The sequence below is a fragment of the Sorghum bicolor genome, chromosome 4 (genome assembly GCF_000003195.3).
Source record: "Sorghum bicolor cultivar BTx623 chromosome 4, Sorghum_bicolor_NCBIv3, whole genome shotgun sequence".
NCBI classification, from domain to species: domain Eukaryota; kingdom Viridiplantae; phylum Streptophyta; class Magnoliopsida; order Poales; family Poaceae; genus Sorghum; species Sorghum bicolor.
Genome location: NC_012873.2, coordinates 57,996,674 through 58,024,154, shown reverse-complemented (window position 1 = coordinate 58,024,154; position 27,481 = coordinate 57,996,674). Strand labels below are relative to the sequence as shown.

Sequence of the window (27,481 nt, the reverse complement as noted above, 5' to 3'; positions counted from 1 at the left end):
TTCCAGTTTTCTGATTTTTTTTGTTCAAATCGTTCCGTGTTTCTAGATTTTTCTGGTTGTGTGTTAGGTTAGGTTTGGTCATTTGTTGCCCATTGTAGATTTTGGTCATAGTATGATTGGTTAATAGAGGAGGTGATGCCTGTATGATTGGTTAATTTCATATGGCGTTTTTTTTGTTTGGGTTGATTAATTTTGTGAATGGAAATATGTTGATTCGTATATAAATTATTATTCTGTATTGGACATGTGGTCTATAAAACATGAACAAAACAAATTATCCTAGTGTGATGCTCTGGTGGCTTATGCTTGTTTGAAATGGTTATGTGGTTGTTCAATCAAAATATGTTTGCTGTCATTTCTTGGTTGCTAGTATAGATACTGTAGTTGATGATTTATGTATTTTTTGTATGCAACTATTACAGTCAGATAATGTTTTTTATGGTTAGTTTGCTAGTCTTATATTGATTTGTGTTTCCTTTTGTAGTTAATATTATGTTCTATGGTAACACAGTTCATGGTCATTGTAATACAGTTATATATAATGCTATTCTGATGATAATATAGTTTTATTTAAAGTAGTTTTTTTTCATTATTTACTTATTCAATTGATAATTTAACTCACTGTATGTTTATTTCTTTTTTTGTTGTTAGTTTGACTTTTTTTAGTTGTTTATTGTAGATGGCCACTAGATCCCGGAAGAAGCGTCGGGTTGGTGGTTTACCTTCTAATGATGATTTTGTTGATTTAGAAGTCAGTGAGAGTGATGAAGTGATGTGTTCTCAATATGTTGATGATGATTTTTATGATGATAAATCAAGTTCTGATGATGAAATGTTGTCTGATGTAAGTTCTTTTTTTTTGTTTATCATTTTGGTTTTTATGTATTTTAAGCTTGCCTGTTTTTTTGTATTTTTGTAGGACCGTTCCTCTGGTGGTTCTGCTATTAGGAGTTTCAACAAAAGTCTTTATGAGCAGTGTTTAAGAGATGTAAGTCTTTATGAGCCTGTTTGAGTAGACAGAATCACTTAAGTTTTTTTGCATTACAAGTTTTTGAACCAGCAGCCTCATTGGGATTTGATTTCTTTTTTCAGTATCAGAGAATCAAGTCTTTGAAGAGGAAGATGACTATGGCTTTGCTAGCTCAGGTATTTGTATTCCAATTACTTTTTTTTTATATTTTAGATTTTAATTTGTTTATTTTCGTTCGTAGTCTGAGAAAGAGAAGGCTGGTCCGCGTTCTTCTGATGGTTTCACTAGGCAGTCTGTCAGTAAGTTTGCTTCTGTCATTGGTTCTTTGTCTGAAGACAAGAAGGATGTTATCAGGAGTCATGGATTTGGATCTCTTTTGCTTTTCAATAAGTGTTTTGTTCCTAAGAAGTTCTCTAAGTGGCTGGCATCTGTTGTTGAGTCTAAATCTGGTGATCTTATTATCCATGGGAAGGTTATATCGTTGACTCCCCAAACAGTGAATCTTGTTCTTGGCATTCCGCTTGGTGGCACTCCTTTTCCATCTAACTACTCCACTGGAAGAGCTGTTGTTCTTTCTAAGTTTGATAAGACTTCTCTTCCTCAGATATCTTTCTTTGCCAATAAGCTCAGTGAAGTTGATCTAAGTGATGAAGAAGTTTTGATCTGTTTCTTGGTTGTTTCTCTTCATTGTTTCCTTTGTCCCAACTCAAATATTGTTCCTAGTCCTCGCTACCTTGGTGTGTTTGAAGATATTGAGAAAATCAGTTCTTATGATTGGTGTGGGTTTGTTCTGCGTTGGATGCTTGATGGGGTTAAGAGTTTCAACCAAGGCAAGAAAGCTGGTCAGAGAAGTTGTGGTACCCTTGGCGGATGCATGTTTTATCTTGCTGTAAGTTTTTTTGTCTATATATTTTTTAGTTTAGTTTAGTTATAAACTCTTTTATTTATTTAGTTGTTTTTTTTGTCAGGTTATGTATCTTGATCATGTTGATTTTTCGCATCGTCGCATACCTGATTCATTTCCTCGAATTGAAGTGTGGAAGCTAAATATGATTAGAGACTATTCTGATCTTGATCTGAAATCTCCCTCTATCTATGGTATGAGGCCTCTGTTAGATTTTGAAAAGACTTGCTATCATAAGGTTTGTTCTTTAATTTTTTTGTACCTCTCTATTCCTTTTTTTTGTATTTCCTATTTAATAATTTTTTTATTCTTAGGCGTTATGTTCTCAGTCAGTGCCTGTTGTTGATGATTCTGATGATGTTCAGTTTTTGAAAAAGCTTGAAGAAGCCTGTGGTTGTGATGTTCCTGATGATCTAAAAGCTATTGTGCTCAGTGTTATTGAAGATCATTGCAAGAGTTGTCTCTCTCCTATTTCTATTGATGTGGTTTCACTTGGTACTCTTCCAGATGAGTTCAAAAAGTTGTTCAACAAGTTGATGCAGCATGTTTATTCTCTGAAATCAAAGTCCAGGGATTTAGTACTTAAAGTGTTGAAGGTTTTTGCTGATTATGAGAGTGGTTTAGCTGATCGTGAAGTATGTGCATCTCGTTTGTCTCCTAGAGTAGCAGAGCATGGTACTGGTATTCATAAAACTAATTTGGATGAGGTACTTTTTCTCTCTTGTTTTTTGTTTTTTGTTTTTATTTTGTTGTATGAAATTTGATTTTTTTTAAAAAAAAATTGGTAGCCTTGTGCGATATATGAGGATGGAGCTCATTCTTTCCCAAAGGTTCCAAGTATGTTGATCTCTTATATTTTTTTGTTTGTAAATTAATTTTGACCAGTTTGTTATTTCTTTAATGTGATATGTTCATATTAGTAGATGTTGCAGTTGCATCTCAAGTTGGAGCGAAGCTTGCTGTAGACGTTGATCCTGCAGGGTCTTCTTTGAAACGTTAGTTTTTTTTCTTCTTTCTTAATTAAATTTATATGTTTTAATTTTTTTTTTGTAAATTTTTTAGGTTCTTCTCCTTGTACTAGCAAGCATGTCAGATTTGGTTTGGATGTCCCAAAAGGTATATTCCATGATGTTGCTCGAGCTAGTGATGGTGCTAATCATTCCAAGAGTGTTCCTGCAATTACTAATGTCGATGTGATTCGTGTTGGTACTGAATCTGATGCTGAAGTTGAACTTTTTTCTTCTCCCAATCATTATGTTGGTGTAAGTGTTTTTATTGTAATTTGGTTTTACTTTTATGTTTTGTTTGTTGTGCTTTGTTGTTTTATTTTTAATTTTATTTTTTCAGCCTACAATTGTTATGCAGACTATTCCTGATTCTGATGATGATTCTGCTCGCATTACTCCTAAGTTGTCTAAGATTGTGTCTTCTGCTTCTCAATTGAATCATTTATCGAAGGTTGGTTCTTCTGTTGTTGTTCCTGTCAATGTAAGTAATATTTACGATTTTTTAGTTTTGTGGTTCTCAATTAGTTTTAATCTTTTTTCTAGTTTGTTTCTTCTTATTTTGTTTTCTAATTTGCTGTAGATTTCTTCTCCTGAAGTTACTATTGTTGGTTCAAGATCTCTAAGTCAGAAGCTTAAGTCAATGGGCAAGAAATCAGAGGATGTGTATAATTCTAATGTGAATAAATCTATTCCTGGTTTGAAATCTTCTCATCAATCTTTGTCTAAGACTCTTGGGTATGCTTGTTCAACTCCCATTGAGGGTGCTGGTGGTTCAAGTAGATCTGACTTCAAGATTAGAGACTCTTCTACTGGTGGCAAGGTGCCTATTCATGGTCCTAGGAGGCTTGTTGTGCCTAGCCGTAAAATACGTGACGAGTTTGAGATTGAAAGATCTAAATTCAAAATTAGCAAATCTCAAATTTTGAATTACAAGGCTATCTGTAGTTTGGCTGCTTCTCGTGACAGTGGGTATGTGTTTGTGGTTGTCTGTATTTTGAGAAATGTTTTGTTCTTTTTTTAGTTTCTATATCTTCTATTTATGTTTTCATTTTTTATTTTTTTTGCAGTGTTGATGCAATATTGTTTGGATCAGTTAGATGTACTTTTTGGGCTCTTGGTGAATCCTTGAAACCTGGTGGTATGGTCAATAATTTTGTTATGGCTGCTTTTTGCTATTATTTGTTCAATCAGGCGTCTGGTCATCCTGATCTTTCCAAGTGCCACTACTTCTTTTCTAATATTGCTGTAAGTTTTGTTTCCTTTTGCTTTTTTAGTTTGTTTAGTTAAGTGAGTTTGTTGTTTGAGTTCAGAATTTGCACCTCTATTTTATCATTCTGTTATTATGTTAGCATTGTGTAAGTTTTAGTTTTTATTTAGATACTTTTCTCTGTCTGTTTTATTTCATTTGATCATATTTTTTATTTTTGTCTTCACAACCGTTATATTTATTTTGTTCTTTTCTTATTCTAGGATCATCTCCTTAAGGATGCAGATGTTGCTAGTGAAGAGATTTTGAATCGAGCTTTGACTAGATCTAGCAAGAATAGGCCTCTTTATTGTTCTGATCTGGTATTGTATTTTTTCCCCTTCCCTTCCTTTTTTATCTTTCTTATATAATTTTTTTATAACTTTTGTTCAATGTGTTTGTTTTTTCAGCTTTTTTTCCCATGTTTTCATGATGAGCACTGGTTTGTATTTGTGGTTGATATAAAAGATCGTTCTTTTGTGTTCTTGGATTCATATTATGCATTACATGATGAGTACCAGGCAGATGTGAGAGATCGAATGGTATGTTATTTTCTTTTTCTTGGATTCATATTATGTATCCTAGTATGAGTTTTAAGTTTCTTTTTTATTATTGTTTTTTCATTATTTTGTAGATCCCTAACTTCAAGCATTGGTGGAAGCGTTGTGGTTTGGTTGACATGGGTTTCAACAACTATAAGTTGCATTATCCATATGTCCCTAGGCAATCTGCTACGAATTAGTAAGTTGTTTAGTTAGTATAGTATTTTTTATGTTTGCATTTGTATTTTAGTTTTTTTTTAATAAGCATTTTTTTGTTGCAGTACTGATTCTGGAGTTTATGTGATGATGTTCCTGGAGCATTGGAAATCTCCTCGCAATTCTTTGTTTACTCTATTCAAAGAATCAGATATTCCTAATCTGAGGATAAAGTTTGCAAATGATCTTCTCCTTTCACCGAAGAACTCTGGTCGTAAGGATCTTGTTACCAACTTTGAGTTTGCTGTAAGTTTATATTATGCTTGTCTTGTTTCTTAATTTTAAATATATTTTCTTAGTTTTTAATATTGTGTTCTTTAAAAAAATTTGACAGGACAATGAAGAAAGCTAGACATCATCCACTTTTTCTCAGATACCAAATAATGCTGTTGTGGTCCGCAGATGTTTAATAGATGTTCATATAGCTCAGACATTACATCTCGTTCATATCAATCTGTGTGTAATAGGGTAGAACATAAATACAGTGCTTGATGAACTATATTAGCCAAGTATCTCTAGTACATTTGTATATAATGTGAAACTTTTGTCTTCAGTGATGGTGCTGCCCTTCCATGAATTTGCTGCTTGTGCTTTCATTTTGTTTTAATTGTCTGCATTGCTTGAGTTTCTTCTCATCTTCTTCTTGCTTTTCCCATTTGGACCTGCATTTTTTAATAGTTTTTGTTAGTATATAATAGCTATTTGATGTACATGTATGTATATGCAAATATATGTAAGTATCTTTGGATTTTGTAAGGTTTTCTTACTTGAGCTTTCTCCTTTCTTTGTGTTCTTCTTTGCTTTTCTTTTTGCTTTCTCTCTTTCTTGTTCTACTATATCTTTCCATCTTTTTGGTTTTTCTGGTCTCCCCTTCTTTTTAATGGTTTCTGGTTCCTGTAAAGTTGATCCATCATCTGAACCATGTATTGCTTGGCCTCTACTATGCTGTGCTTCTCTAGACCCTCCTGCACCTTCAATTACTTCAGGTGTTGTTCCATTTCCTGATGTTAGCATGATGTCCAGATTTTTTCCAATTCTTTTGAACTCATCTAATAGGTATTCCATTGCTTCTTCGTTTGATGATCCTTTTGAAGTTAATTGTGCTGCTTCTCTTGACAGTATGTTGAATCTGGGGATGTCATCTGTTGCATTTGTTGTCTGTACCCTTTTCAGGTTCATCTTTCTTTCTTTTTTTCTCCACCTCTCTATTATGTATTTATCTGGAATCTTGCTTACTTCTGTTTCTACCATTATTTTGAGGATATGGGAGCACAGTATTCCATCCTTGTTGAATTTGCTACATATGCAACTATAATCGTCTGTCCCCTGTGTCAGGTCAGTAATGACTATGTATCTCCTCAATCTATGTCTGCTGTGTACTTGATTTGCTTTCTCCCATACCTCATACTGACCTTGTTGTTCCATTTGTCTATAATTTAGTCTTGTTGTAGCTTTTAGCTGTGTCATGAACTTGTTGAATATGTTTCTATTGTACATCTCCATTGCTTGTAGCTCAATACTGTATCCAAATTCCATGTGCTTAGGAGTTTTCTGTTTGTTAGCGTGGTCTTCCCTCGCTTCTGCTATGTTTGTTGCATCAACTATTCTTTGGTACTCTTTAATGAAGCTTGTGATGCTGTATGTAGGCCCTACATTGTGTTTGATCCTGGCACTGGTGCCCTCACTTCTTCCTGTGCTTTGTAGAAATGGGAAGAAATCATTCTTGAAGTACACTAGTACGAATCTCTCCCTCATTTCCCACATCTTGTTGAAGTACTTGTTGTTTTCTAGCTTGTAATCTGCAATCATATTTGTCCATAGGGTTTCGAATTCTTCTACTGTCAAGCTGTTGCCTATGATATCTTCGAACTCCTCTGGTAAGCCTTCATTGCTTGCAAAGCATTTAAGATTTTTGTTGTAGCATTTCTTCTTGATATGGAACAAGCAATTCCTGTGTTTTGTATCAGGGAATACTTGTTGTATAGCTGCCTTCATTGCAGCGTCTTGATCTGTTATGATTGTGACTGGATGCTTTCCCCCCATTGCTTCTATGAATGTTTCAAAGAGCCATTTGAAAGTATCAGTTGTCTCATCACATATAAAGGCACATCCAAAGAAGCAAGTGTGTCCATGTCCTGTGACTCCTACAAATGGTGCAAAGGGTAGGTTGTATTTGTTTGTCATGTATGTGGTGTCAAAGCTTAGGCAGTCTCCATATTCAGCATAGTACTTCATTGAATCTGCATCTCTCCAGAATATATTTTTTACTCTGAGATGTTCATCTACATCAAACTTGTAGAAGAATGACGGGTCGTTGCTTTTCTTTTCTGTGAAGTAGTTCAGTGCCTGCCTCATGTCAGATCCAGTAATTTCTCTGTTCAGTTTTGTTCTAAAATTAGCTACATCTTTTTTCTTGTATGGTAGAGCAGTGACACCTCCCCTCAAATAGGATAGTACTGAAATCATCTTTCTTGTTTCTATGTTGTTGTCATTCAGTGTTCTTATGATTGCTTTTTCCATTTCAGTCATATACTTATGTCCACTGAATAGCTGTTGTCTGTTATCAGGTTGAAGTGAATGATTGTGATCTAGTTCTAACCTTATGACCCTCCACTTTGTTCCAATAAGCTTGACCACCATCACTACTGGGCAGTTTGTTTTCACTTGCACATTTGTCTTTCTTTTTTTCGCTTTGTCATTGCCGTTTGATTCAACTTGTATTTCTTGTTCTTCATCCCCGTTTGTTTTCTTCTTTCTAGTTTTGCCATAGCTTTGGCATCTCATTTCAGCTTTGACAATTTCATTATTTCTTCTCTTGTCTGTAGTCCTTGTTGTATGTGTGCTGATGATTTGGAAACCTGCTAAGAATCCATAGAAGTGGAAGAAATGGTGGGCATCTTCCTTGCTGTCAAATTCCATTCCCAACTGCGGTGTGTATCTGCTATTACTATCTGCATTGTTCCCCTCACTTGCTGCCTTTTGTTCTGATTGTATAAATGCTTCAATCTCCTCTTCTGTTAGTATTTGTTCTCCTTCTTGGTCATTTGTGTTGTTTTTGTCTTGTTCAATTCTGTCTGAGATTTCATTTGAGTTTGCCTGCTCGATGCTATGTGATGTCCCTTGTAGTAGATCATGTACTCCTGCTGATTCTGCCATAGTACTTGTTGTTGTAGTGCTCTGCATGGTTTCCTGTATTCAACAATTTGTGTTTTTCAATTATTCATGTATGCTAGTTTTTGTTTTTTAATTTGTGTAATGTATTGTTTCAAATATTTAGTTTACCTGTTGAATGTTCATATTGCTGAAAATATCTGTTCTCCAATTGTAGGTTTCTCCTTCCATTGTTTCATGTTGGAGCCCTGCAATCTGCAATGCATGTATGAAGAAGATAAGTTTATTTCCTTCAATGAATTATTGTTTCTGTTAAATTCACTTACCTCTTGATCTTGTTCCTCATAGTTGTAGTCCCAATTGATGTAACCATTCATGCTTGCAGTGCTCATTTGATGTTCCTGTTTATTATGATTATGGCACTGTAAGTTTGAGTATGTAATGAAACTTTTTTGAATGCATCAATTGAGTTTTTTTTCTTACCTCCGTGTCTTCTGTAAATTCAGTTTCAGTAGTTGTGAATGTATCTTTCCCTTTATTGTATAAACCTTGCAATTCAGGTTCCTGCTAAAAATTCCACATGTCTTGTTAGTACTTCACTATAGTATATCGAGAGGTGCTATTTTTTCATGATCTTTTTTACCTGTGTGCTTACATTGCCAAGCAGCAGAGATGTATATGATGCATATGGGTCCTGCATATGAAATATCAATCAGTTTAAAAGTGCTTTAATGTTTTTTACACTATAATGTTTGGTGTTTTACAACATAATTGTAGGTGTAATATGTTATATATTATTTTGTAAATTTATTGTTAATGTTGTAATTATTTACCTGGAGCATTGCAGGTACCATGTTGTCTTCTTATGAGTTTCTCATTTGCTCCATCATTAGGCCTGTGTAACTTCCTTGCCAATTCAATTCTGAGTTCATCATCAGGTAATTTGGATCTGTTCCCCACATGTGCTGCTGATCGACCCCCTTCTCTTTGAGTTCCTGGCAATATTTTTTATTTATTTGATGAAATCCCATTGGTGCTATGTAATCAGATGTGTTGGGGAGTGATTTTAGCTTACTTGGATTGTGCTCCGAGGTTCAGAATCTCTTTGTTCTTGACGTCCTTTGTTTATTTCATCCTCCTCCATCTTCTTTTTCCCCGATCCTCTTTCTAGATCTGATTTGGAGATCCGGCTGCTGTGTGGGGGTCTTTACTTGCAGATGAAGTTGGTGTGCGTGGGGTTTGGTTCTTTTACAATTTGGTCCTTCTCTTTTTATTCTTTTGATCGTTGCCTTTTTTTGTAGTTGGGCTTTATGTGTTTGGGCCCTATTCCTGCTACTCTTAGTTGGGTTTTATTGGGCTTTATTTATTGTTAAATCTAGGCCTGCTACATTTAGTTTAATATTATTCTATTGTAGTTACAGTGTATGTATAGTATTTTTTACACTGGTGTATGTAGTGTAACTTATTTGTTATTCTGGTGTAATTTTATTATTTATGTTTTTCTGATCATTATCTATGAACAACCGTTTCAGCAACTAGTATACAGCTACATTGTAGGTCTGCTTGTTAATTGATACTCTTGGCAACTAGGATATACAATTTTATAATCTACTTACAGTGTATGTATGTATTTTTTACACTGCTTTATTCAGTGTAATTTTTTTGTTATTGTGGTGTAATTTTTTTTATTTATTAATGTGATCATTTTTTGTATTTGCATTTCATAGAATAAATCTGTTACATTTGTTTTTGTTATATTTGTTTGCATTTTATCATTTTTTGTATTTGCATTCCATAGAATAAATCTGTTTCATTTGTTTTTGTTTTATTTGTTTGCATTTATCATTTTTCATTTTTATTTGTTTTGTTCATGTTTTATTTTGGTTCGTTGATTTTAAATCCAGTGGTTTTGGATTTTGTGTGACAGAAGTGTTATAATCACTCAAATTTTGTTGCATATGATTTTGGGTGAGAATTGTTGTTTGGTCACACGGGTGACCCAAGGATGAGAATCACTCAAGTTTTGAGTAGACAGATGAGGTCATTACAACTCTGCTCCAATACATCACGTAACTAGGCTATCAGGATTCAGATAATGCAAGATAGAGATCAGTATGGGCGTCGTTACCGTCGCGTCCAGACGTGGCTCGCAGAGCCGCGAACCCTGACGAAGCAGTCGCTGATGCTTACAGTTACAGCGATGGAATGGGTTTTTTATTGTCCCGGCGCTGGGCGTTGATTGGAGACACGGTCCACGGCAGCCATGTACCGGCGTCGACCAGCGGGAGTCCTGGAGCAGCCAACATCCATGGAGTCTGTATCAGTAAACTGCTATTGCTGTGGGAGAGTAGAGACTGCTATTGGTGCACTCTCCACGACAGGTCAACATCAGGGGACAATTGTTGTAAAAAAGACATCTAGGGAACAAATATCACATGTGACATAATTAATTTAGAGCAATATCTCGGAACAAGAATCACATGCGACATAACTAATTTAGGGCAATATCTCAGGGATTGGGCTAAGAACATCAGAGGACAAACACAAGAAAGAAAAGGAAGCAGTTGCTTCTACGATTGACAAGCTAGATAAAAAAAAAGGCAGAAACTACAATTCTTTCACCAACTGAACAAGACACCCTTCGCTCTCTGAGAGACAGAATATCTCATTTGTTGAGAGAGAGGAGGAAATACTGGAGCGGCCAACATCCACGGAGTCTGTCTGTATGACTGTATCAGTAAACTGCGCTGGTGGTGCAGGCGTTGAGGAGCAGAGGAGGTATGGGGTAAGCTGTGGCAACTTCAAATCTCAAGCAAGATAAGAATTTTTGGATGACAAGTACTGCATGGTGCATTACCGTGGGGATCCTTGCAAATAGACAAATTGAAACCTCCAGCAGCTGCCCTGCATGCTATGATGGTTTTGAAGATATAAAACATCTCATGTTTACATGCAACCGCTTCGAGATGTGGCAAAGACTTGGCATTTGGAGGAAGAAGGAAACAATTCTGAATTCAGATAGATCGGATTCAGTAATTGTTGCTGACCTGGTAAAAATGTCTCGACTACTTGAAAAGCGGAATCACGTCGGTCTGGCAGAATTAATTTTAACTGAAAGCTGGTATATTTTGGGGAACACCGAATATTCAACGGCCGGCGCATTGAGCTCTCTCGATTGCCACTCTAGCTACTAATTATCAAAGAACTATGACAAAGAGTGGGATGGAAGAAACCTCTAGCAGGGAAGCTATTAATAAATGTCGATGAAAGTTTTAGAGAACAATTGAGTGATGGAGGAACATGTGTCGTTGTAAGAGATTTAGATGGCGCCTTCGTAGCAAGTTTCTGTACTTAGGCCAGTCTCAATGCATGTTTCATGAGAGTGCCATGCACATTAAATAGGGTGCCACACAAGCAAAATTGCTGACTTGGCAGAGTCATTAAATGAAGGAGTTTCATCAGATGTGAGAGGAGTTTCATCATGTGACTCAGTTACCTAGTTTATAGTCTTGATAACTGTGCCATGAAACTATGCATTGAGACTGGCCTTACATGGGGCATATTGTCGATGCACCTATGACAGAAGTGATGGCTCTAGAGGAGGAATTGCTTTTAGCTCGACAGATGGATGTAATGGTTTTATTATACACTCAAATTGTATTCCCTCCGTATTCTAATTAGATGACGTTTAGGATATAAGTACGATTACTAAGAAATAATTAATTAGGGAGTAGTTTTTTCTGTCTTGCCCTTATTAAATACATTACGCGATGCTACATGTACAACAGTCAGTTGTAGCTTAGTTGGCCAAGACTCCACAGCCCGAGGCCAGAGGTCGACGGTTCAATGCGTGGCAGCCGCTTTTTCTAAGCTGGCCAAGAGTACATGTGCGAATGATCTCTTCACTCGAGGACGGCACGATTAATAACAAGCATGCAAACAGGCTTGCTGCCGCTTGTGATTAATAACGGATGAGAGCATGCAAGGGGTATCAGCGTCCAAACAAATATTAAAATGGGTGAATGTCTTCTTTTCATGCAGTTGGCTTCAAATGCAGAACGTCCTCTAATTAAGATATACGGATGGAGTATGGAGATTGTGGACACAACGAAAAGCGACATCGCATCCACAGTAGGGCATCAATTTTTTATGAATGTTTTCAGCTATGGCAGGATTTTAAATCAATATCTCTAGAGCATCGTAGATTAGCTTTATTAACAAAAGAAAATTATGTTTGAGTCGATGACCCCTTGATTTTATTCTTGAAAATCTTGTAAACAATGTAATCTTATTTAATAATTAATAAAGTACACCGCATGTTTTCGCTCAAAAAAAAAACTGCTATAGGTGCACTAACCACGCGAGGTCAACAACTAGGAAACACGAATGGCGTGTGCGACATAATTAATTTAGAGGGACAAATAAACTATGCTATACCTGCAAAACACCACCCGTTTACATTTGGTACACTAGTGGATGATTAAACTTGTTCGGCCCATAAGTTCAGACTCCAGACCACATTCTTGTACACTAGTGGATTGTGCGCGCCCCGGCGCGCAAAGAGTAAATGATATAATGGTTTTTTGAACTATGTCGATGTAGGTAGCGATATACATTGGAAATATTAAATATTATAGTTGCGTTTATTAACAGTCGTCAGGTTCGTTATATCCTGGTTTACAGGTTTGCAGTGTTAATAGAGCGGTACATAGCAAGGATATAGAAGGATAGGTCATGGATTTGTAGCAGTAACACACTGGTAGATACGAAGGGTATGAAAGAGTAATATGTTACAAAAGTATTTCACAGTTCTGAACTGATATATGACATGACGCAAGGTGGAGTGTTCATTGGTTGCCAAGTGCAAGTTCTTCTTTTTTGCCTTCATGCTGCATGGAGGATGATCAATAATTCATGCTGCGGTCGGATTCACAACCACATTCATGTTCGCTTGAGTTTCGCACCGGTGAAAATCTTTCTATATCTGGAAAGAAATACAACTTTTTTTTAGAAAATTTAGTATAGTTTTATATTTTTTAAGAGTAGGTTGAACAGTTTGTATTGTGTAATTTGGATCTGTACGGTTTAAGTATTGATGAATAGTTTGGGAGAGGTGAATTGTACCTGTGTCTTGACGGGCTGAAGTTGCTTCGTCGTCTGGTTGCAAGTTGTAATATTGTTCTGTGAAACCTGGTTGTTTGGTTTGTGGGGAAAAAAAGATTTAGATAATTTATAATTGCTGCGGTGAATCTCAAAGAGCATTTTTGTGTGCGACGAAATTACCTAGTGTAGGCAGTGTGATGTCCATTATCTCATACCAGATAGGCCAAATGTTAAGCAGAAGTTTGCCGTGTAGCATCCTTTTGATACCTATATTTGCTGTTGGTGGGATTGCATCGAGGCAGTGCGTTTCTGCAGATACGAAGTATGTGTGCTTGGTGGTATTTAGTGTGATCTGGTGTATTGTGGCTAGTTTGCCTAGGAGTGCATCAATTGTTGTGCGACTACACAAATGCGGTGGGATGCCATATATTTGTATCTGTATTTGCTTTAACGGCTTGCCTGAAGTGCGTGCTGAGGTGTTATGGTCGAAGCTAGACAGGGTTGGTAAATATGTATATGCTAGGGTGGCAACTGAGCCGTATTCTGGGTTCCATGGAATAAGATTGGGGCTGGATGGGATCATGTTTATGTATCCTCTGGTTAGCATATCTCTGCGAACAGTAGATGAGTGTATCTGGAGTAAGAAATTTGATTCATACCGTGAGATATCCTGAACTGAAACAAATGCTCCAAATTGATTTTCAACAGCTTGTTGGATGGCTTGCGTGGTGATATTATGTGATTGGTGTTGCGGGAATCTTGCGATTACAGTCTGCTCCAGCTGATTCATTCTTAGTCTGATAGAGCTGTTCTTCTCAACGATCGTGAGGTTAGAATACTGGAAAATATATCTTGTGGTGGCCGAACTGTATAAAACCGAAGGTTATGGTTTAGTTGTATATGTAGTGTTTTTGATAGGTCAAATGAGGAGGTATAAAAGCTCATTTAGCTAGTTGATGTGCAAATTAAATAGCAAATTGCTAAATTATATGGTATGTATGGTTAATAGCATTAAAGTAACCTATAATATACAGTAAGAATGATATGGATGCTAATAAAAGATGTACAATTTTGGTTCGTGCTTTACACATGCATACATATATGCTATATGCTGTGAAAATGCTATTCATATCTAAGAGGTGGTACAAAGTAGGATGCTGAGTAATTGGTGGGTAAGATTTGTTAGGTATTAATGAGTATGATAGGCGATAAAGTAAAGCAGCAGTTTACCGGTGCATTATGTTGACCTTGGGATACTACTGATTGTCCACGGTGGTGATGGCACTGTGTAGAGGAAAAGGTTAGGATGCACTTGTGTATGGAATAAATGCGTTTTTTAAAATATTTAAATATGAAATCTCATCTGTTCGTTTGGTGTAACGATGTAATAAATCATAGCATTTAATACATGCGAGGATTATGAGTAGGCGGTTTATATATGATATCAGAATAGATGCTAATACAGAGTAAATTTTGTATAAATAGTAATTAGACAAATGCAATTTTTTTGGTCATAGTATGTATATATATACACATATACATATATATAAGGTACTATATGAACCTTTGCTATACAAATTAAAGGAATAACACAAAAAATTGTAGAGTAACCATCAGATATTATTAACAATATAGCATTGCTTGTATTGTAAAACAAAGTAAAGGAAACACTTACCTAAGTGTTTCTGTTGGCAAGTAGTTGCTGGATTGCAGGAATGATTTGGTGGTGGATGTGGGGGCTACAGAGAGGTCGGAGATGCGTGTGGCCGCAGTTAGTTAGCCTTCAGTTTTGGTTCACTGGGAAGGTAGTATTTTGTTTGCTGATTCTGATTTGGTCACGAAGATGGCGATCATGGATCTAGGGTTTGCTAGTATGGAATACGTGCTCTGCAGGGTGAATGGCTGTGGGTTGGTGGCGTTGATCTCTCCGGTGCCGACGAACCGGTGTGGCTATTTTGTTGCGGTAGCTATCAGGGTAGAATCTGGGAAGGACGAGGTAGCCATTCTTGGTAGTGAATGTGGCGAACAGGTGAAAGGAATGGATGGATAGCCTTTGGATAAGAAGATAAGGATGGATACCTGCGTGCACGGAAATAGGGGATGAGCTGGTGGGCCATGTGGGCTGTGGTTTTTTTTTTGGTTGTATTTTTTTAGCAGTATTCTTAAATTTTGTGATTTCTTTTTTTATGTACTTGGACATAGCTTTCCGTAAAATACAATGCAAAAACAAGTGTGTGATTTCGTAGTAGAGACGTGAGTGGATTATGAAAGGGAAAGGCAATAATTATGTGTGCTTGTCACAGTATAATTGATTTGGATGCATTTATAATTGATTTAGATACATAACTGGTAAGTGAGCAGTTGGAGTAAAGCGTATTTAGTGTGAGATAGAATTATATGAAATTTGAGTTGTTGTTCTGCTGTTCGATGAATTTGTCTCTGGCCACCGCCCTTCCCTGCGCCTGTGCCTGCGGCGTTCCGTCCCCATCGTCCTGGCGTCTGGCTTGTCGCCCCGTTGATTCTCACGCGCCGTCTCGCCATTCCTCATTGAAGGGCAGTGTTAGCACTGGAAGCCCTCGTGTTGGAGTCTGACGACGAGGATGAGAGCGAGGAAGCGGAGGAGTCTGGAGCAGACTTGTTCCAGGGTGAGATGTGGGCGGGGATCGCCGACGACCAGGTGTCCACCCACCTCGGGATCCATCGGATCTCGCTCGGCGTACCATACCAGCGTGATGAGCTATGGCGACTGCGGGTCCAGCTCCGGCACCGGTACCGGTGCGGGCGTGGAGTCCGTCTCGCTAAATCTCGTCGCTCACGCAGTGGCGGGCGTCGGGGACCTGCGATATCGTAAGTCGTGTTGCCTGGTTAGCCGGGTTTTCGTGTGCGCCAAGGCCGTGTCTTGCCACGCCTCGCGTGTGGTCCGCCGGAAGGCGCTCCCGCGGGTTCTGCGCGCGTTCCCGGCGCTCGCCTTGCTTGAGCTCGAGGAGCTGCCGGAGCAGTGGTGTCGTTAAAGGATCGCCTGGATCTGCAAGGAGCTCCTCGCCTACAAGCACTTAAACTTCAGCCGCATCGTTTACAGTCTGCAAAAGTGGATGACCCAGGACGAGGCCATGTACGTCACCGTCCAGTGCCTCCGCATCTGCCACAACGACGCTGCATTCTGGGTTAATATTCACTGTTTAGCATCGTGCGTTGTTGTTTCCTTCCTATAGTTTCTTTTTCCAAATTAAATATATCTATGTGTGTATAAGCGAAAGTTATTGCTCACTGACTGTTCGGTGAATTGTCTGTATCAGTAGATGCTTTGGAGAAACTTCAAAGTGGCTTCCTCAGTAGCAGGAAGTTATGAAGCCACCAAAACTTGTGAGCACCAAGCTGGGTGAAGGGCAACGTGAGATTTTGGCCGACTTGCTCTTTGGAGGCACTCTAACAGAATCTTATGCATAGAGGGGATCTACATTGCCAACTTTAAGTTCTAGGAAGATTCTAATGCTCATTCAGTTCTAAGGGTGCATATTCATGAACATTTCTTTGAATGGCTGTTTTCAGCATGCAGATCAGTAAATAGAGACAGGGAGATGCCTTATCGATTTTTAACCATACCTCATGCACATTTTGGCTTCTTTGCAGATTAGCTGTTTCATAAAGGCCAGCTTGTTGGAGACAATATTAAAATAGAAGACAGAAGCAAGTACAGGTACACAACTTTACATATATGGTCATACAAACACACGTATACAAAACTGACAAATATACATGTCTTAATTTGTATTGTTTGTTATGTAGCAAAGAGGGGATTTTTATATAGGGACCTGATATGTGTATATGAACATACTGTATTCCACCTGTTTAGGATGTCTTAGAAGTGAAGTTTTTTGATTTGTGCATGCACAAGATCGATCAGACTAAGTGCCCAATTACTGTTTGTCAGGATGAGCATGCTCAGTAAGCTGGCGTCGATCTATATTTGGTTTCCAGAACGATAAACTCGTACGCTTGCTGCATGGTAGTATAGAAATAATATTAGTATATTGAGTTTATTACTAAAAATCTATATCAAGATTAGTTAGTTTGTAAATACCTTATTTTGTTTGAAAGCATTCAGCCCATGATCTGCAGCTGTAGAGTAAGTTTCAGTAGAAGCTAGCAAATTTTGCACTAAAATATCTAGTTGCAGAATTTGCTCGTGGTGAATGTCTTGAAGCAAGTCTTCATACATTTTGGTCATATCTTTGTGTACTTGCTGTATCATTGTTGCAGCTTTTCTTGCACAGAGTAGTAACTCACTGAGCTCTTCATTATATTTGTTTATTTCAGAAACTAAAGTGACAAGGGTACCATAGTTTAGATCTACTATGTTGTATCCAAGAACATTTGTCTTGTGTCTTAAATATCGATAGATGGCATCTGTTTCAGCCTCAGCCTTTGTTACCATTGGAGGCGATTTGTAGCAGTCATTGTGACCTTTTGCTGAAATATATGTGATGAAATTGCTGGTTGATGTTACCTCTGATGTAATTGTGGCAGGTGTTCCATAGATTGCCTGAGACACAGTTCTAAGAATAATTTTGAGTCTTGAAGTATAACTGGTTGGTAGAGCCTGCTAATATAAAATTATAAATATTAGAAACAACGAAATAGGCCTATAAATAAATAAAGATAAAGAACTGGAATAAATCTCAGTTCTATGGCTATGTTTCTTTTCTCTATTTATGTAGGTGCTTTCTTTATCTTACCGATGATGTCTGAAGCCTTTTTTTGAACCTCGTTAGGTCAATGCTAGGAGTCATATTATGGTATAAGAGATATATATTGTTCCCAAGTCCAAATAATTCTTCAGCTATGTATTGCTCTTCTAAATGTATGTTTCCACAGAAGCTGCTTATAAGAAACTCTGTTTTTTCAGTGAATAGATCTTTGATGGATTGGGCATGAGTGGTAATGGATCTAAGAGCTGGCTGCATATCTTCGAATAGTTGGTATGCGCAATCACAAAGTTCTTCGCATGACTGCATACATTTCTTATGAGCTGTGAACTTAGCATTGTAGAAATCTTTAAGCTCTAAAATCATTAGATAACTGAAATCTGGCATAGAGACCATATTTTCCAAGCTGCTAAGATCATGTACGTGAATTCGTCCTCCTTGGGTTGTATCAGCTGCATACACATAGTAGACATGAGATGTGTTTGTAATATGGTGGGTCATATAAACACATGGTGAGTGGAGGGAATATAAAAAAGTTGAGAACAATTTTAAGTTGGTTATGCACCTGTAGTGGAGGAAATATTGTGGTGCTCTTGAATTATTTTACGAATGTATTGCTGCGACACTTTGCCATGGCCTATGAGATTGTTCATGTAAATCTTGGGTTGCCTCGGTGGAATAACTGTAGTAGTAGCTGTAATGTAAGCGTATGGAAAAAGCTTGATAAAATACTCAATACAAGAAGCTGCCTTTGTTTACAAAAAGAGTGTGTGTTGTATGTGGCTATGATTATGTAGAGGCAAAATTGTATGTAGCGTACCTGTGTCAGTGCGTCGAATGATCCAAGGTAGGTCAAAATTAGCATGCTCAGGACACCATGGCACCATGTCTAGAATGATATTTGCTCGTTTTATCATTCGAGAGTAAAGAACAGCGAGTTGGATGTCAGATGAACCTAGACCGATAGTGAAATTGGTAGAAGAAAATCCAATGCTGAGGATGTTACGATATTGTTGAAGTGCCTCTGTAATAAGTATGGCGATAGTATATGGACTAAAACTGCATGGATCACCAAGCCTAATTCTTGCGATGATTGATGTGTCCCGTCGTGAAGCTGCTGATGGAAAGTATATGGAGATGTATTAGTTACATGATTGTAATGGTAGTAATAGACAGAATTTAATTTAGATTTTGTACTTTGATCCGACGCCATTACAATTCCGTGGATGATTTGGATACAGTATTTGGGTTCTCTGTTCAACATGAAAAACATGGAATCATGTTATGCTACAGAGAGTAGTTAGTCAATATTAAAATATAAAGCGTAGGGTATTATATAACTTAGTATATGATTGTTTGCTATAATGCCTTTATTGTTTTCGATGTAAAGAAGTAGCATGCAATTTGTAGAAGGAAAAGAATAAATGCATTTTTTTATGCTATGAAGAGAATGAATTGACCATCTGTTGTCCTTTTTTTCGGTTAGGAGTTTATATGAGATAAAATAAAAGAGGAACTACATATTTATAGACTTGATTGTACAATAGATTTATTTTTATGGTTCTAATGATGGCCGAGTGCATTCGATTTATATTAGAAGTAATATATTTCTTTGTAACAGAGAAGAACTAAATTTACTATTCCAAAGGAGAAATCTAACATTTCTGCTGGGTATGTATATTTTATAAGATGCAGTGTAGAGTAACGATTACCAAAAAAATGGTATAGCAAGGTGTATAAGAACTGTCAATGGTGTTGGCTATAGTAAATAAAGATAAAAAAACATAAAGCAGCCGCATGAAGCAAGGACGGAATGAACTGGTGAGAGATGACATGTACCTGATAGTTGGGTAAGCCTCAATCGATGTGGCCAGAATTAAGTGTCAACAATAAGAAGGTTTTACGTAGCCAAAATCTATGCATGAACACATCTAAAGCTCAGCAGGTTAAGGTGTGATAAGGAAAATAAAAAGGGCATACAAACTGAGAAGATTGTACCTGTGAAAGCAAGAAGAAGCAGCAGCAAGACGGCTTAGTTCATATGGAGATGGTAGAAGCACGAACATATGTAACACCTTTTCAGAGTAGACGCTAATAGAATAGATAGAACTCGAGTAAGTGAAATTGCTAAGCTATGAGATGAAAAAGAAGGAAAAATGAGGAAGAAGTACCTATAGGTTATAGCCTGATGAGTGCAGTGACGCTAGTGTGAGTACGAAGATTGGAGAAGGTACATTTTTCATGGGAACACGTGTCCTACAACGTGGAGATATTGGGTAGACCATGACTCTGTAGGCTATTGTTTCTGGGGTAGTCCAGATAGAAGTAGGCTGCCATAGATTGAATGAGGCAGAAGTGTTAAAATTATGTTAAATTTATTGCAGTTGCAGAACCAACCGTACTAAAAGAAACATCAAGATTATATAAATCTCTGTTTTATGTATAAATCATAGATTTTGTGAGAGAATCAGTTGTAGGCGGATGAATTCGTCATTGTGTTTTCTAAAATAAGGAAGAAATGCATATAGGAAAACTGAATTCTAAATCGTTCTTTCCACTCATGTTTGGAAGCTCCCATCTTTAGCTTATTAAAGCAAACGTACTGAATGTTGAATTTGGATCGATATCAGAAACCAACTGTAGAGAGCGAGGTCAGAGCACCTGATCACTCGTTCAACTCGTTTTTCAGCTATGCCTGTCTGAATTGCATACCGCATTGTGTTTTGATGGTGGAGAAGTAGAAAGGCCAACAGTTGTTAGTAATAATAATAATTTGGAGGATGCTGGCCCAAATGAAATCGGTAGATATTTAGCATAGTTTGTTTCCTGCCTACGTAGTTGCGGTATATTCCATTGGTGTGGCAGAATACACTGTCCACGAGATAGTACCATAAACTTGAAATATGTATAAGACATTCAAGATTACATACCATTATTACATAAAGCAATTCAGATTTCACGACACTGGAAGTAGTTTGGAGTGTTCCTAGGATTCATATAATTATTATGTAAGAACTACACTGTTGGTCCTGGAATCTGTGACTCGAACCTTTGTAGCATTGCAAAATGGTGGGGCAGATACGTTCCTAATTGGTAGTACCTGTCACAAAAAAGAGGAAATACTTTCGTAGCGACGTGTAATCAAAGTATTATAGATGAAGACAAAGTATCAATAGATAAAGAATAGAGCATAGAGTGCTTAGGCATTAATATTACAGATTGTGCGCCCTGTTCCATTAATTATAAGATTGTACCACAATATAGTCTCTGTTTCAAGCAAAAGTAATGGATTATAGGGTCCGCAAAACTCTATGACATTAATTTGCCATGACACAATAATACTGAAATTGTCAATAACCGTAAATGGAGTATGCATTGAGAAGATGAACCTACAGGTGCTCAAAATCAATGAAGCAAGCAATATATTGTACTATCAATTTGTTATGTCTAAAAGGAATTTAGAAAACTAGATCAACAGTACAAAAAGGATGCAAAATGATGCATAGTGCAGAGAACATGTAAGTGACGTTTACCTATTTTGTATTGTCACTGCATGTGGACTTTTGGGTTCTTTCTTTAGTGTGTTTTGGTGGATCGCCAAACTTGCGCCTATAAAACACAATTTAGTCATAGGATTAGGTTGTAAGAACACAAAACTCTTGTATATCAGACACTCTTTAATAATGAGCGTGACCATACTTTTTAGATTCCTGTGTATGTGTTTTGTCAGATTCAGTAGTGGGATCATTTTGACCGACATTATTTGCACCGGTGCTCTTGTTTTGTATTGCACTCTGAAACATAATAAGTGGGTAAAACAATTGGACGGTAGACACAAGAGATTTGGCAGTTCGAAGTGAATATATTTGTAATCATCAATTTAGAGACAAAGAAAATGGACTCTAGTTTTGTCTTCACCTTTTGTACTGATATATCATCAGGCAACACCGTGGCAGTAGGACCTACTTCATGTATGTTTGATACGTTATCAGTCGTAGACTTCGTTACATCCATAGCTAATCTACTTATAATGACAGGTAAACAGAATGATTAGAGCGAATACAAATAGATAAAAATAACAATCTGTGCTTATTTGTTTACAAATATTTGGCGGAATATGACTATGTACAAATACTTACTGTGTTAAGATTGCTTTGGATGTTTGCTCTATCTCTTTAGTACTATCTGTTTCTTTTCCAAGCATCTATTGCAACGCATTGCAGGGGAACGACAAACATGTAAATGAACTATTTAGTAGTAAAATAATTAAGGCGAGTTGAGGTAACACACGTACCTCAGTGTTTGCTTTAAGTGGTGGAAATAGCACCCTTTGAGCCGTGTTGTGTGCTGCAGGTGGCCTGTTTCGCATTGATTAGACAATCGCATGGGCAACAAGAATCCACAGAGTAAGTATAAATGTTGTGAGGTTATTATAACATGTGTTGGTATGAAGCAATAATAGAACTTACTTAGAAAGACCAATCTTTTGTGGTATAGTATCAGGGCTGAGCATCCCTAGAGGTGTGTGCTGATAGTAGAACAGGGAGAACCGAATTATTTAGTACAAGAATATGCATGTTGCAGAATGTATGTGTAAATATTCAAAGAGGAACGTACTGAGCTTTCAGCAATGTCTATAAGATCAGGTGGCCTTGTTATCTGATTACTCTGTGTGGAAATTTGTGAAGGGCTCTCAATTGTCAAATTGGGTGGTGCATCGCTTAAAGGGGAAATAAGCGGTTGAGTTAAGAGCAACTTGGCTTTATAAGCTTCCATCTGGAAATCACGCATGATGGACCTGACCTCATATGTTTTATGGCCATCATAGTAGGATCCCTTCGTTAAGATGACATTGAATGTGAATTTCTTTGACACGATGTCTGTTATTTCTTTTGGTAGTCCAGAGGCTTTCATAGCCATTCTCAAGACATAATCTACATTCCGTTTTATGATCATACGAGATATTTCATCAAAGCAAAAAAACATGCCTTCAGCTGTATCATCTGTAGCAACGAAGGAAAGTTTATATCTGCACATACATCAAAAGCCAAATGAGAATCAGGAATGTAGTGTATACTATTTAGGTGCGCATGTATACTACAATAACGAACAAGGAATAATAATGTATTACAGGTTCTTAGCTTCCTTGCAGGCACACACGCTGCACCTAAATGGAACAGCCACCTCTGTAATTGCTTTTTTGCATTTTGCACATCCATAGTATGACCATCTATAATCCTGTGGCACAGATGTGATCGTAACAGTGCACTTGAAACCTTCTCTCTGGCAAATTAATGCACATTTATGTTATAAGTAAACAAATGATTATTGTATGTTTGCGCAAACAAAGTGGTATCAAATACTAAAAATATGAGATTATATGCCTGTTATCAATTTCCAAGAGGGCGATACAGGCAGTAGTCAAGAGTATGATGAAACTAACCGGGAAGTCAAATGGATCCATGGCGTTTAATTCATCAAGATTTTTGTGTTCCAGTATGATAGGTTCCACTTGTTGTGTATGGTGTTCCAGAGGAGCTTGATACACTGGAACAGGATTCTGCCTCAAGCTGTTTGTTTCAAAAGAATAGTGAAAGGTCACCGATATATCTAAGTACACATGTGTACATCAAAGCGCGAGGTGATATATACAGTGACATGTGAGTGTGCAGAAGCTCGTACATTACCTAGTATAGAAAGGTTCCGCCTCTTTGATGTCGGGATTTAGGAACCAGCGACAGGCATTCCCACCGGTGAGGTGAGTTTGATCTATATGTTTACCAAGCAAGAGTAAATGAGGGGTATTAAATTAGATCAAAGGTATGATATGCAATCAGAACTCACAATTGACACTTCGAGGTAAGCAACCAACAAAAAGGACGACAATTGACTGAGCGTTATTTGAGGCCAACATATCAACAGCGGTGAATTTTGTTGCTTGGTCACCCCATAAACTGATCCTAAGTTCTTCATTGCTACAGATTGAAACAAGAAACAGTGATATTTCAATATAATTAGTATGATGATACGAAGTGTACACAGAAATTATAGAATGCGTAAAGCAACGATTACCTTAGATTTTTTATCATAACTTCTCGAACTATACCCACAGTTTCTTTTCTGACAATGGGCACTGTTTTTGGAGCACCGACAGAAGTAAGAATACCTAGAACGTCTACAGAAGATAACAAAATAGATTTAAGTAGTGCACACATAGGTTTTGTCAATAAGAACAAATATTTTTCCAAAAAATAGTAAATAAAGGAGTCAATAAACAGAAAGATTTGTGCGATTACCTACAAATTTTGTTCGGGCTATACCAACTGGATTGATTTGAGAGAAAGAAGTAAGGTTGTAAACATAGGTGGGGAAAGTGTTGGGCGGATTCTTGACTGCTACAATAGTAGTGTATGCAGTAAACTCAATCATGAGGTCCTTTTCAAATGGAACATAGGTCGGCTTGGAAGCTCTAACAATAAACTTGCTGATTATGTAAACTCCATGTTCATGTATTAAAGATCCTTTTTTGTGCACATGCGCCTCTAGAATTTGAGCGAAAATGGTGTTTCCCTGTATAGACAGATGTGTAGATAGAGTAAACACAAAGTAAGGAATGAAAGTGCAGTACGAACAACACGCACGAACGCAGAATAGCAACGATGTGCTCGAAGTACTTACTTTTTCATCAGCTAGAACAAGACTTATATGACGAATAGGACCACCAGGATCATTTCCATCAAACACCCATTTTCTCATGACACGAGCACATATTTCTCTGTTTTCGGGTTGAAGTGTAAGGTCTGATATATAAATCCTTTGCTTTCTGTAGTCTTGCATTGTTTGTTGCTGCCAAGAGGAAGATAACAATTAATATTGCACATAATAGTACGAATGACCAAAAAGAGAGTAGCAAGATAAAACATATGTATGCAAAAAAAAGTTTGGAACACCTGCGTAATAACACAATGAGTAAACAAAATGTAGGGCAAAGAAACAAGGTAAATGGCACATAGAGCATAGCAAAATCAGAAGATTAAATATGTTCTAATATATATTGTAATGTGTAGTGCCAGACTGTGCAAAAATTTTTTGGATTATAGTTGGTAATAGGTATCAAATGGAAAATACACAATACAAAACCACAGGTTTTAGCAGACTACACGCACCAATGGCAACGGTTCGTAAAACCTCTCATGTATACACTAAGAAGTTCTGTTTGTAGAGGAGAAGAAAGAAAATACTTCTTTGTAAACAACGTTCCTTGTTTCATCTGTACAATTTCCATCTTCATCTTCTATGAGCAACTTAAGACCTTGTCTTGAAGTGACGCGAGAAATAGCTACATAAAGTTGACCATGACTGAATACAGATTTTTTAAGGTAAACACCAACAGAGGAGAGAGTCTGTCCTTGGCTCTTGTTGATTGTCATTGCATAGCATACTTTGATTGGAAACTGGCGCCTCTCAAGAACAAATGGCCACTTATTAGACTTCAAAGTAAGAGAAATGCGAGGTATAAGAACACTATCACCCATGTGCGGGCCTGTCATTAGCTTTGCCTGTATAACTCTGTCACCTAGGTGTGTAATAATGAGTCTACTACCATTGCAAAGGCCATCTGTTTGATTCAAATTACGCAATAGCATAATCGGCGCACCTTTCTTTAAATCTAAAACATGCTGGGGAAAATTGTTACCATTCAAGGAGTTAAGAAACTCGACAGGATACAACAGTTCATAAGACTCATGACCACTTGAAGATTTTGATATGCTGTCAGAACTAAGGTATTCTCTGGTATTTCCTGGCAACAGAGAGACAATATATTCATTCACTTTTTCAGCTATATCATTTGTAGGAGCTAAAATAGCTCGTTCTTTAAGATATGTATCATCTATGTAATTCTCTAACAAATTTGGATAAACAGCAGCCACTATTGAAGATAGGTTGTCATCAGTAGTGGTAAGTAAGAGGTCGCGTGGTATTTTAATCCATGAAGCCTCTGTCTCTCCTTCCCTAGCTGTGCACTCAATATTTCCTTCCCCAACATTTAGCATCCACTTACTAAAATCTGCTACCTGTTGTTGCGCAGCAGGATTGGTAGAGCCTCCAGCGAGGCGCATATTTTGTGATAGAGTAAGCACTGTAACTGTAGACCACAGAACTGAATTGAATATAGCAGCATTGACAATTTCAGCCCTACTACCACCTTCAACAACAGGTAAGATCTGCCTAACATCACCACCGAGAACAAGAACCTTTCCACCGAATGGCACATCAGAAGCCTCTTTGCAATGAATGGATTGTATATCACGTAGGCTTCTATCTAGAGCCTCAAAAGCTCTCCTATTAGTCATGAGAGCCTCATCCCATATTATTAATGCTGTATTATGTATCAGCTCAGCTAACATTGTGCCTCTTTTGATGTCACAGGTTGAAGAATCATCAAGGTCACAGGGAATATTAAATCGTGAATGTGCTGTTCGACCTCCTGGCAATAATAAAGAAGCAACACCTGATGAAGCAACAGTAAGTACAATTCGTTTCTGTGCTCTTAGATATGCGATAATACATTTCCAGAGGTAGGTTTTCCCAGTTCCTCCAAAGCCTGATACAAAAAAAAATCCAGGTTCATTGTTGACAACTCTTTGTGTAATAGAATTGAAAGCCCTAAGTTGATCAGAATTCAAAGTGGACAACAACTCATTGGTATTAGATGGTTGGTCAGAATAGTATGATAGCTCTTCTTCAAGCAAACGGTTGACTGATGGGCAGCATGTAGAGTCTTGTTTTCGAGGTAGGCTGAAGTCACGGATGTTACGGCCGCTTTTAGAGAAAATGGTTGCTAATTCATCAAGTAAACTATCTCTAATGTCATTTTCAGGCATCTGATATCTCCTATCATGTACCATATCTCTAAGCTGGTATTGGATGTCATCAACCATTAACTGCCAAACTTTTTGGAAAAAGGAGTATTCATCACCGACCTCACAAAAGAGAATCATAGTGACAAATAGTTTTCGTAGATGAGATGATGTAGCCCAAGTAGCAGCCTCATCAAAAGCCTCATACCACTCTTGGTCATCACCAATAAGACCACGAGATCTGCATGCCTCTTTGAATGTAGAATACTGAACACCATTGTGGTATCTAAGATCAGCAAAGGTAAAGGCTCCTTTAACTGCATGAAGAAGTATCCTAAGATAATACCGTTCTCCCACAGAGGGATGAACGTAATGTAATCGACCTATCTTTGGACGGTTTTCTCGCCTTTTCTCCCATGATCTTGTTCGAGAGTCCCATTTCCATTTGGAAGGAAACTGAAGATAAGTAAGATCCCTAGCTTCTGGATGGATCTGATTAGCAATGAACCATTCAGTGAGCATCGTTTTGCGTAGAAACTGTACAGAGAGAAGTTTGTCCATCTGAGCCTTAGCACTATATGTTATGAAGTTATCATTGGGCAAATGCACAGGCATTCTCTCTACAGCTGGGTAGTGCCTATGTATGTCATAACCAAATATACGCCAACATGCATCTTGCTCGCAAATATAGCGACAATCTAAGTACTCCTTTATCTCATTTATTGTTTGACTTTCTTTGTCAAAAGGTGTGTCCTCCCCATTTCGCACCCGCTGAAGATAGGCTTTGCTAGAATCAGCACCTTTAGTAACATACT

The 27,481-nt window shown here is 37.4% G+C and overlaps 5 protein-coding genes and 1 long non-coding RNA gene across 12 annotated transcripts; 3 read left to right on the top strand and 3 right to left on the bottom strand.

The window, feature by feature from the left end:
- LOC8075685 lies at window positions 937–3,902 on the top strand. Its single transcript, XM_021460402.1, has 7 exons — window positions 937–988; window positions 1,093–1,859; window positions 1,939–2,112; window positions 2,189–2,869; window positions 2,937–3,136; window positions 3,222–3,362; window positions 3,462–3,902. The coding sequence occupies exons 4-7, from the start codon at window positions 2,782–2,784 to the stop codon at window positions 3,900–3,902; spliced, it is 870 nt and encodes a 289-aa protein (XP_021316077.1). The 5' UTR covers window positions 937–988; window positions 1,093–1,859; window positions 1,939–2,112; window positions 2,189–2,781.
- On the top strand, window positions 4,001–5,446 carry LOC110435069 (putative ubiquitin-like-specific protease 1B). The gene is made up of 6 exons (XM_021460404.1): window positions 4,001–4,126; window positions 4,352–4,450; window positions 4,538–4,669; window positions 4,762–4,868; window positions 4,951–5,131; window positions 5,220–5,446. Exons 1-6 carry the CDS (start codon window positions 4,022–4,024, stop codon window positions 5,235–5,237), a joined length of 642 nt encoding a protein of 213 aa, XP_021316079.1. The 5' UTR covers window positions 4,001–4,021; the 3' UTR covers window positions 5,238–5,446.
- On the bottom strand, window positions 5,489–8,850 carry LOC8075684 (protein FAR1-RELATED SEQUENCE 5). Its single transcript, XM_021459577.1, has 7 exons — window positions 8,830–8,850; window positions 8,652–8,690; window positions 8,480–8,560; window positions 8,323–8,397; window positions 8,168–8,251; window positions 5,653–8,074; window positions 5,489–5,547 (listed from the first exon to the last, which is right to left on the bottom strand). The coding sequence occupies exons 1-7, from the start codon at window positions 8,848–8,850 to the stop codon at window positions 5,489–5,491; spliced, it is 2,781 nt and encodes a 926-aa protein (XP_021315252.1).
- Window positions 12,715–15,121, bottom strand: LOC110434519. 4 transcript variants are annotated; one of them, XR_002452021.1, is made up of 6 exons: window positions 14,775–15,121; window positions 14,330–14,383; window positions 13,759–13,965; window positions 13,280–13,408; window positions 13,121–13,186; window positions 12,715–12,980 (listed from the first exon to the last, which is right to left on the bottom strand). XR_002452021.1 is itself a non-coding variant. In XM_021458673.1 (6 exons), the coding sequence occupies exons 2-6, from the start codon at window positions 14,335–14,337 to the stop codon at window positions 12,901–12,903; spliced, it is 750 nt and encodes a 249-aa protein (XP_021314348.1). In that variant the 5' UTR covers window positions 14,338–14,383; window positions 14,775–15,119; the 3' UTR covers window positions 12,715–12,900. The 4 variants fall into 4 exon arrangements, 3 of the variants coding, with proteins under 3 accessions (XP_021314348.1, XP_021314346.1, XP_021314347.1); XM_021458673.1 differs by having other exon boundaries at window positions 13,280–13,668; window positions 14,775–15,119; XM_021458671.1 differs by having other exon boundaries at window positions 13,280–13,965; window positions 14,775–15,118.
- LOC110434521 lies at window positions 15,290–19,251 on the top strand. Of its 2 annotated transcripts, XR_002452023.1 has the most exons (3): window positions 15,290–16,608; window positions 16,730–16,796; window positions 18,006–19,251. It is a non-coding gene; the product is annotated as an uncharacterized LOC110434521 (long non-coding RNA). The 2 variants fall into 2 exon arrangements; XR_002452022.1 differs by having other exon boundaries at window positions 15,290–16,796.
- LOC8075683 lies at window positions 20,590–26,248 on the bottom strand. 3 transcript variants are annotated; one of them, XM_021458669.1, is made up of 16 exons: window positions 25,047–26,248; window positions 24,484–24,651; window positions 24,102–24,375; window positions 23,878–23,980; window positions 23,650–23,780; window positions 23,493–23,574; window positions 23,249–23,375; window positions 22,937–23,088; window positions 22,423–22,834; window positions 22,275–22,333; window positions 22,100–22,163; window positions 21,945–22,009; window positions 21,724–21,829; window positions 21,505–21,599; window positions 21,339–21,414; window positions 20,590–21,072 (listed from the first exon to the last, which is right to left on the bottom strand). In XM_021458669.1, the coding sequence occupies exons 1-15, from the start codon at window positions 26,211–26,213 to the stop codon at window positions 21,339–21,341; spliced, it is 3,081 nt and encodes a 1,026-aa protein (XP_021314344.1). In that variant the 5' UTR covers window positions 26,214–26,248; the 3' UTR covers window positions 20,590–21,072. The 3 variants fall into 3 exon arrangements, with proteins under 3 accessions (XP_021314344.1, XP_002452528.2, XP_021314345.1); XM_002452483.2 differs by having other exon boundaries at window positions 20,590–20,905; XM_021458670.1 differs by having other exon boundaries at window positions 20,590–20,905; window positions 21,724–21,826.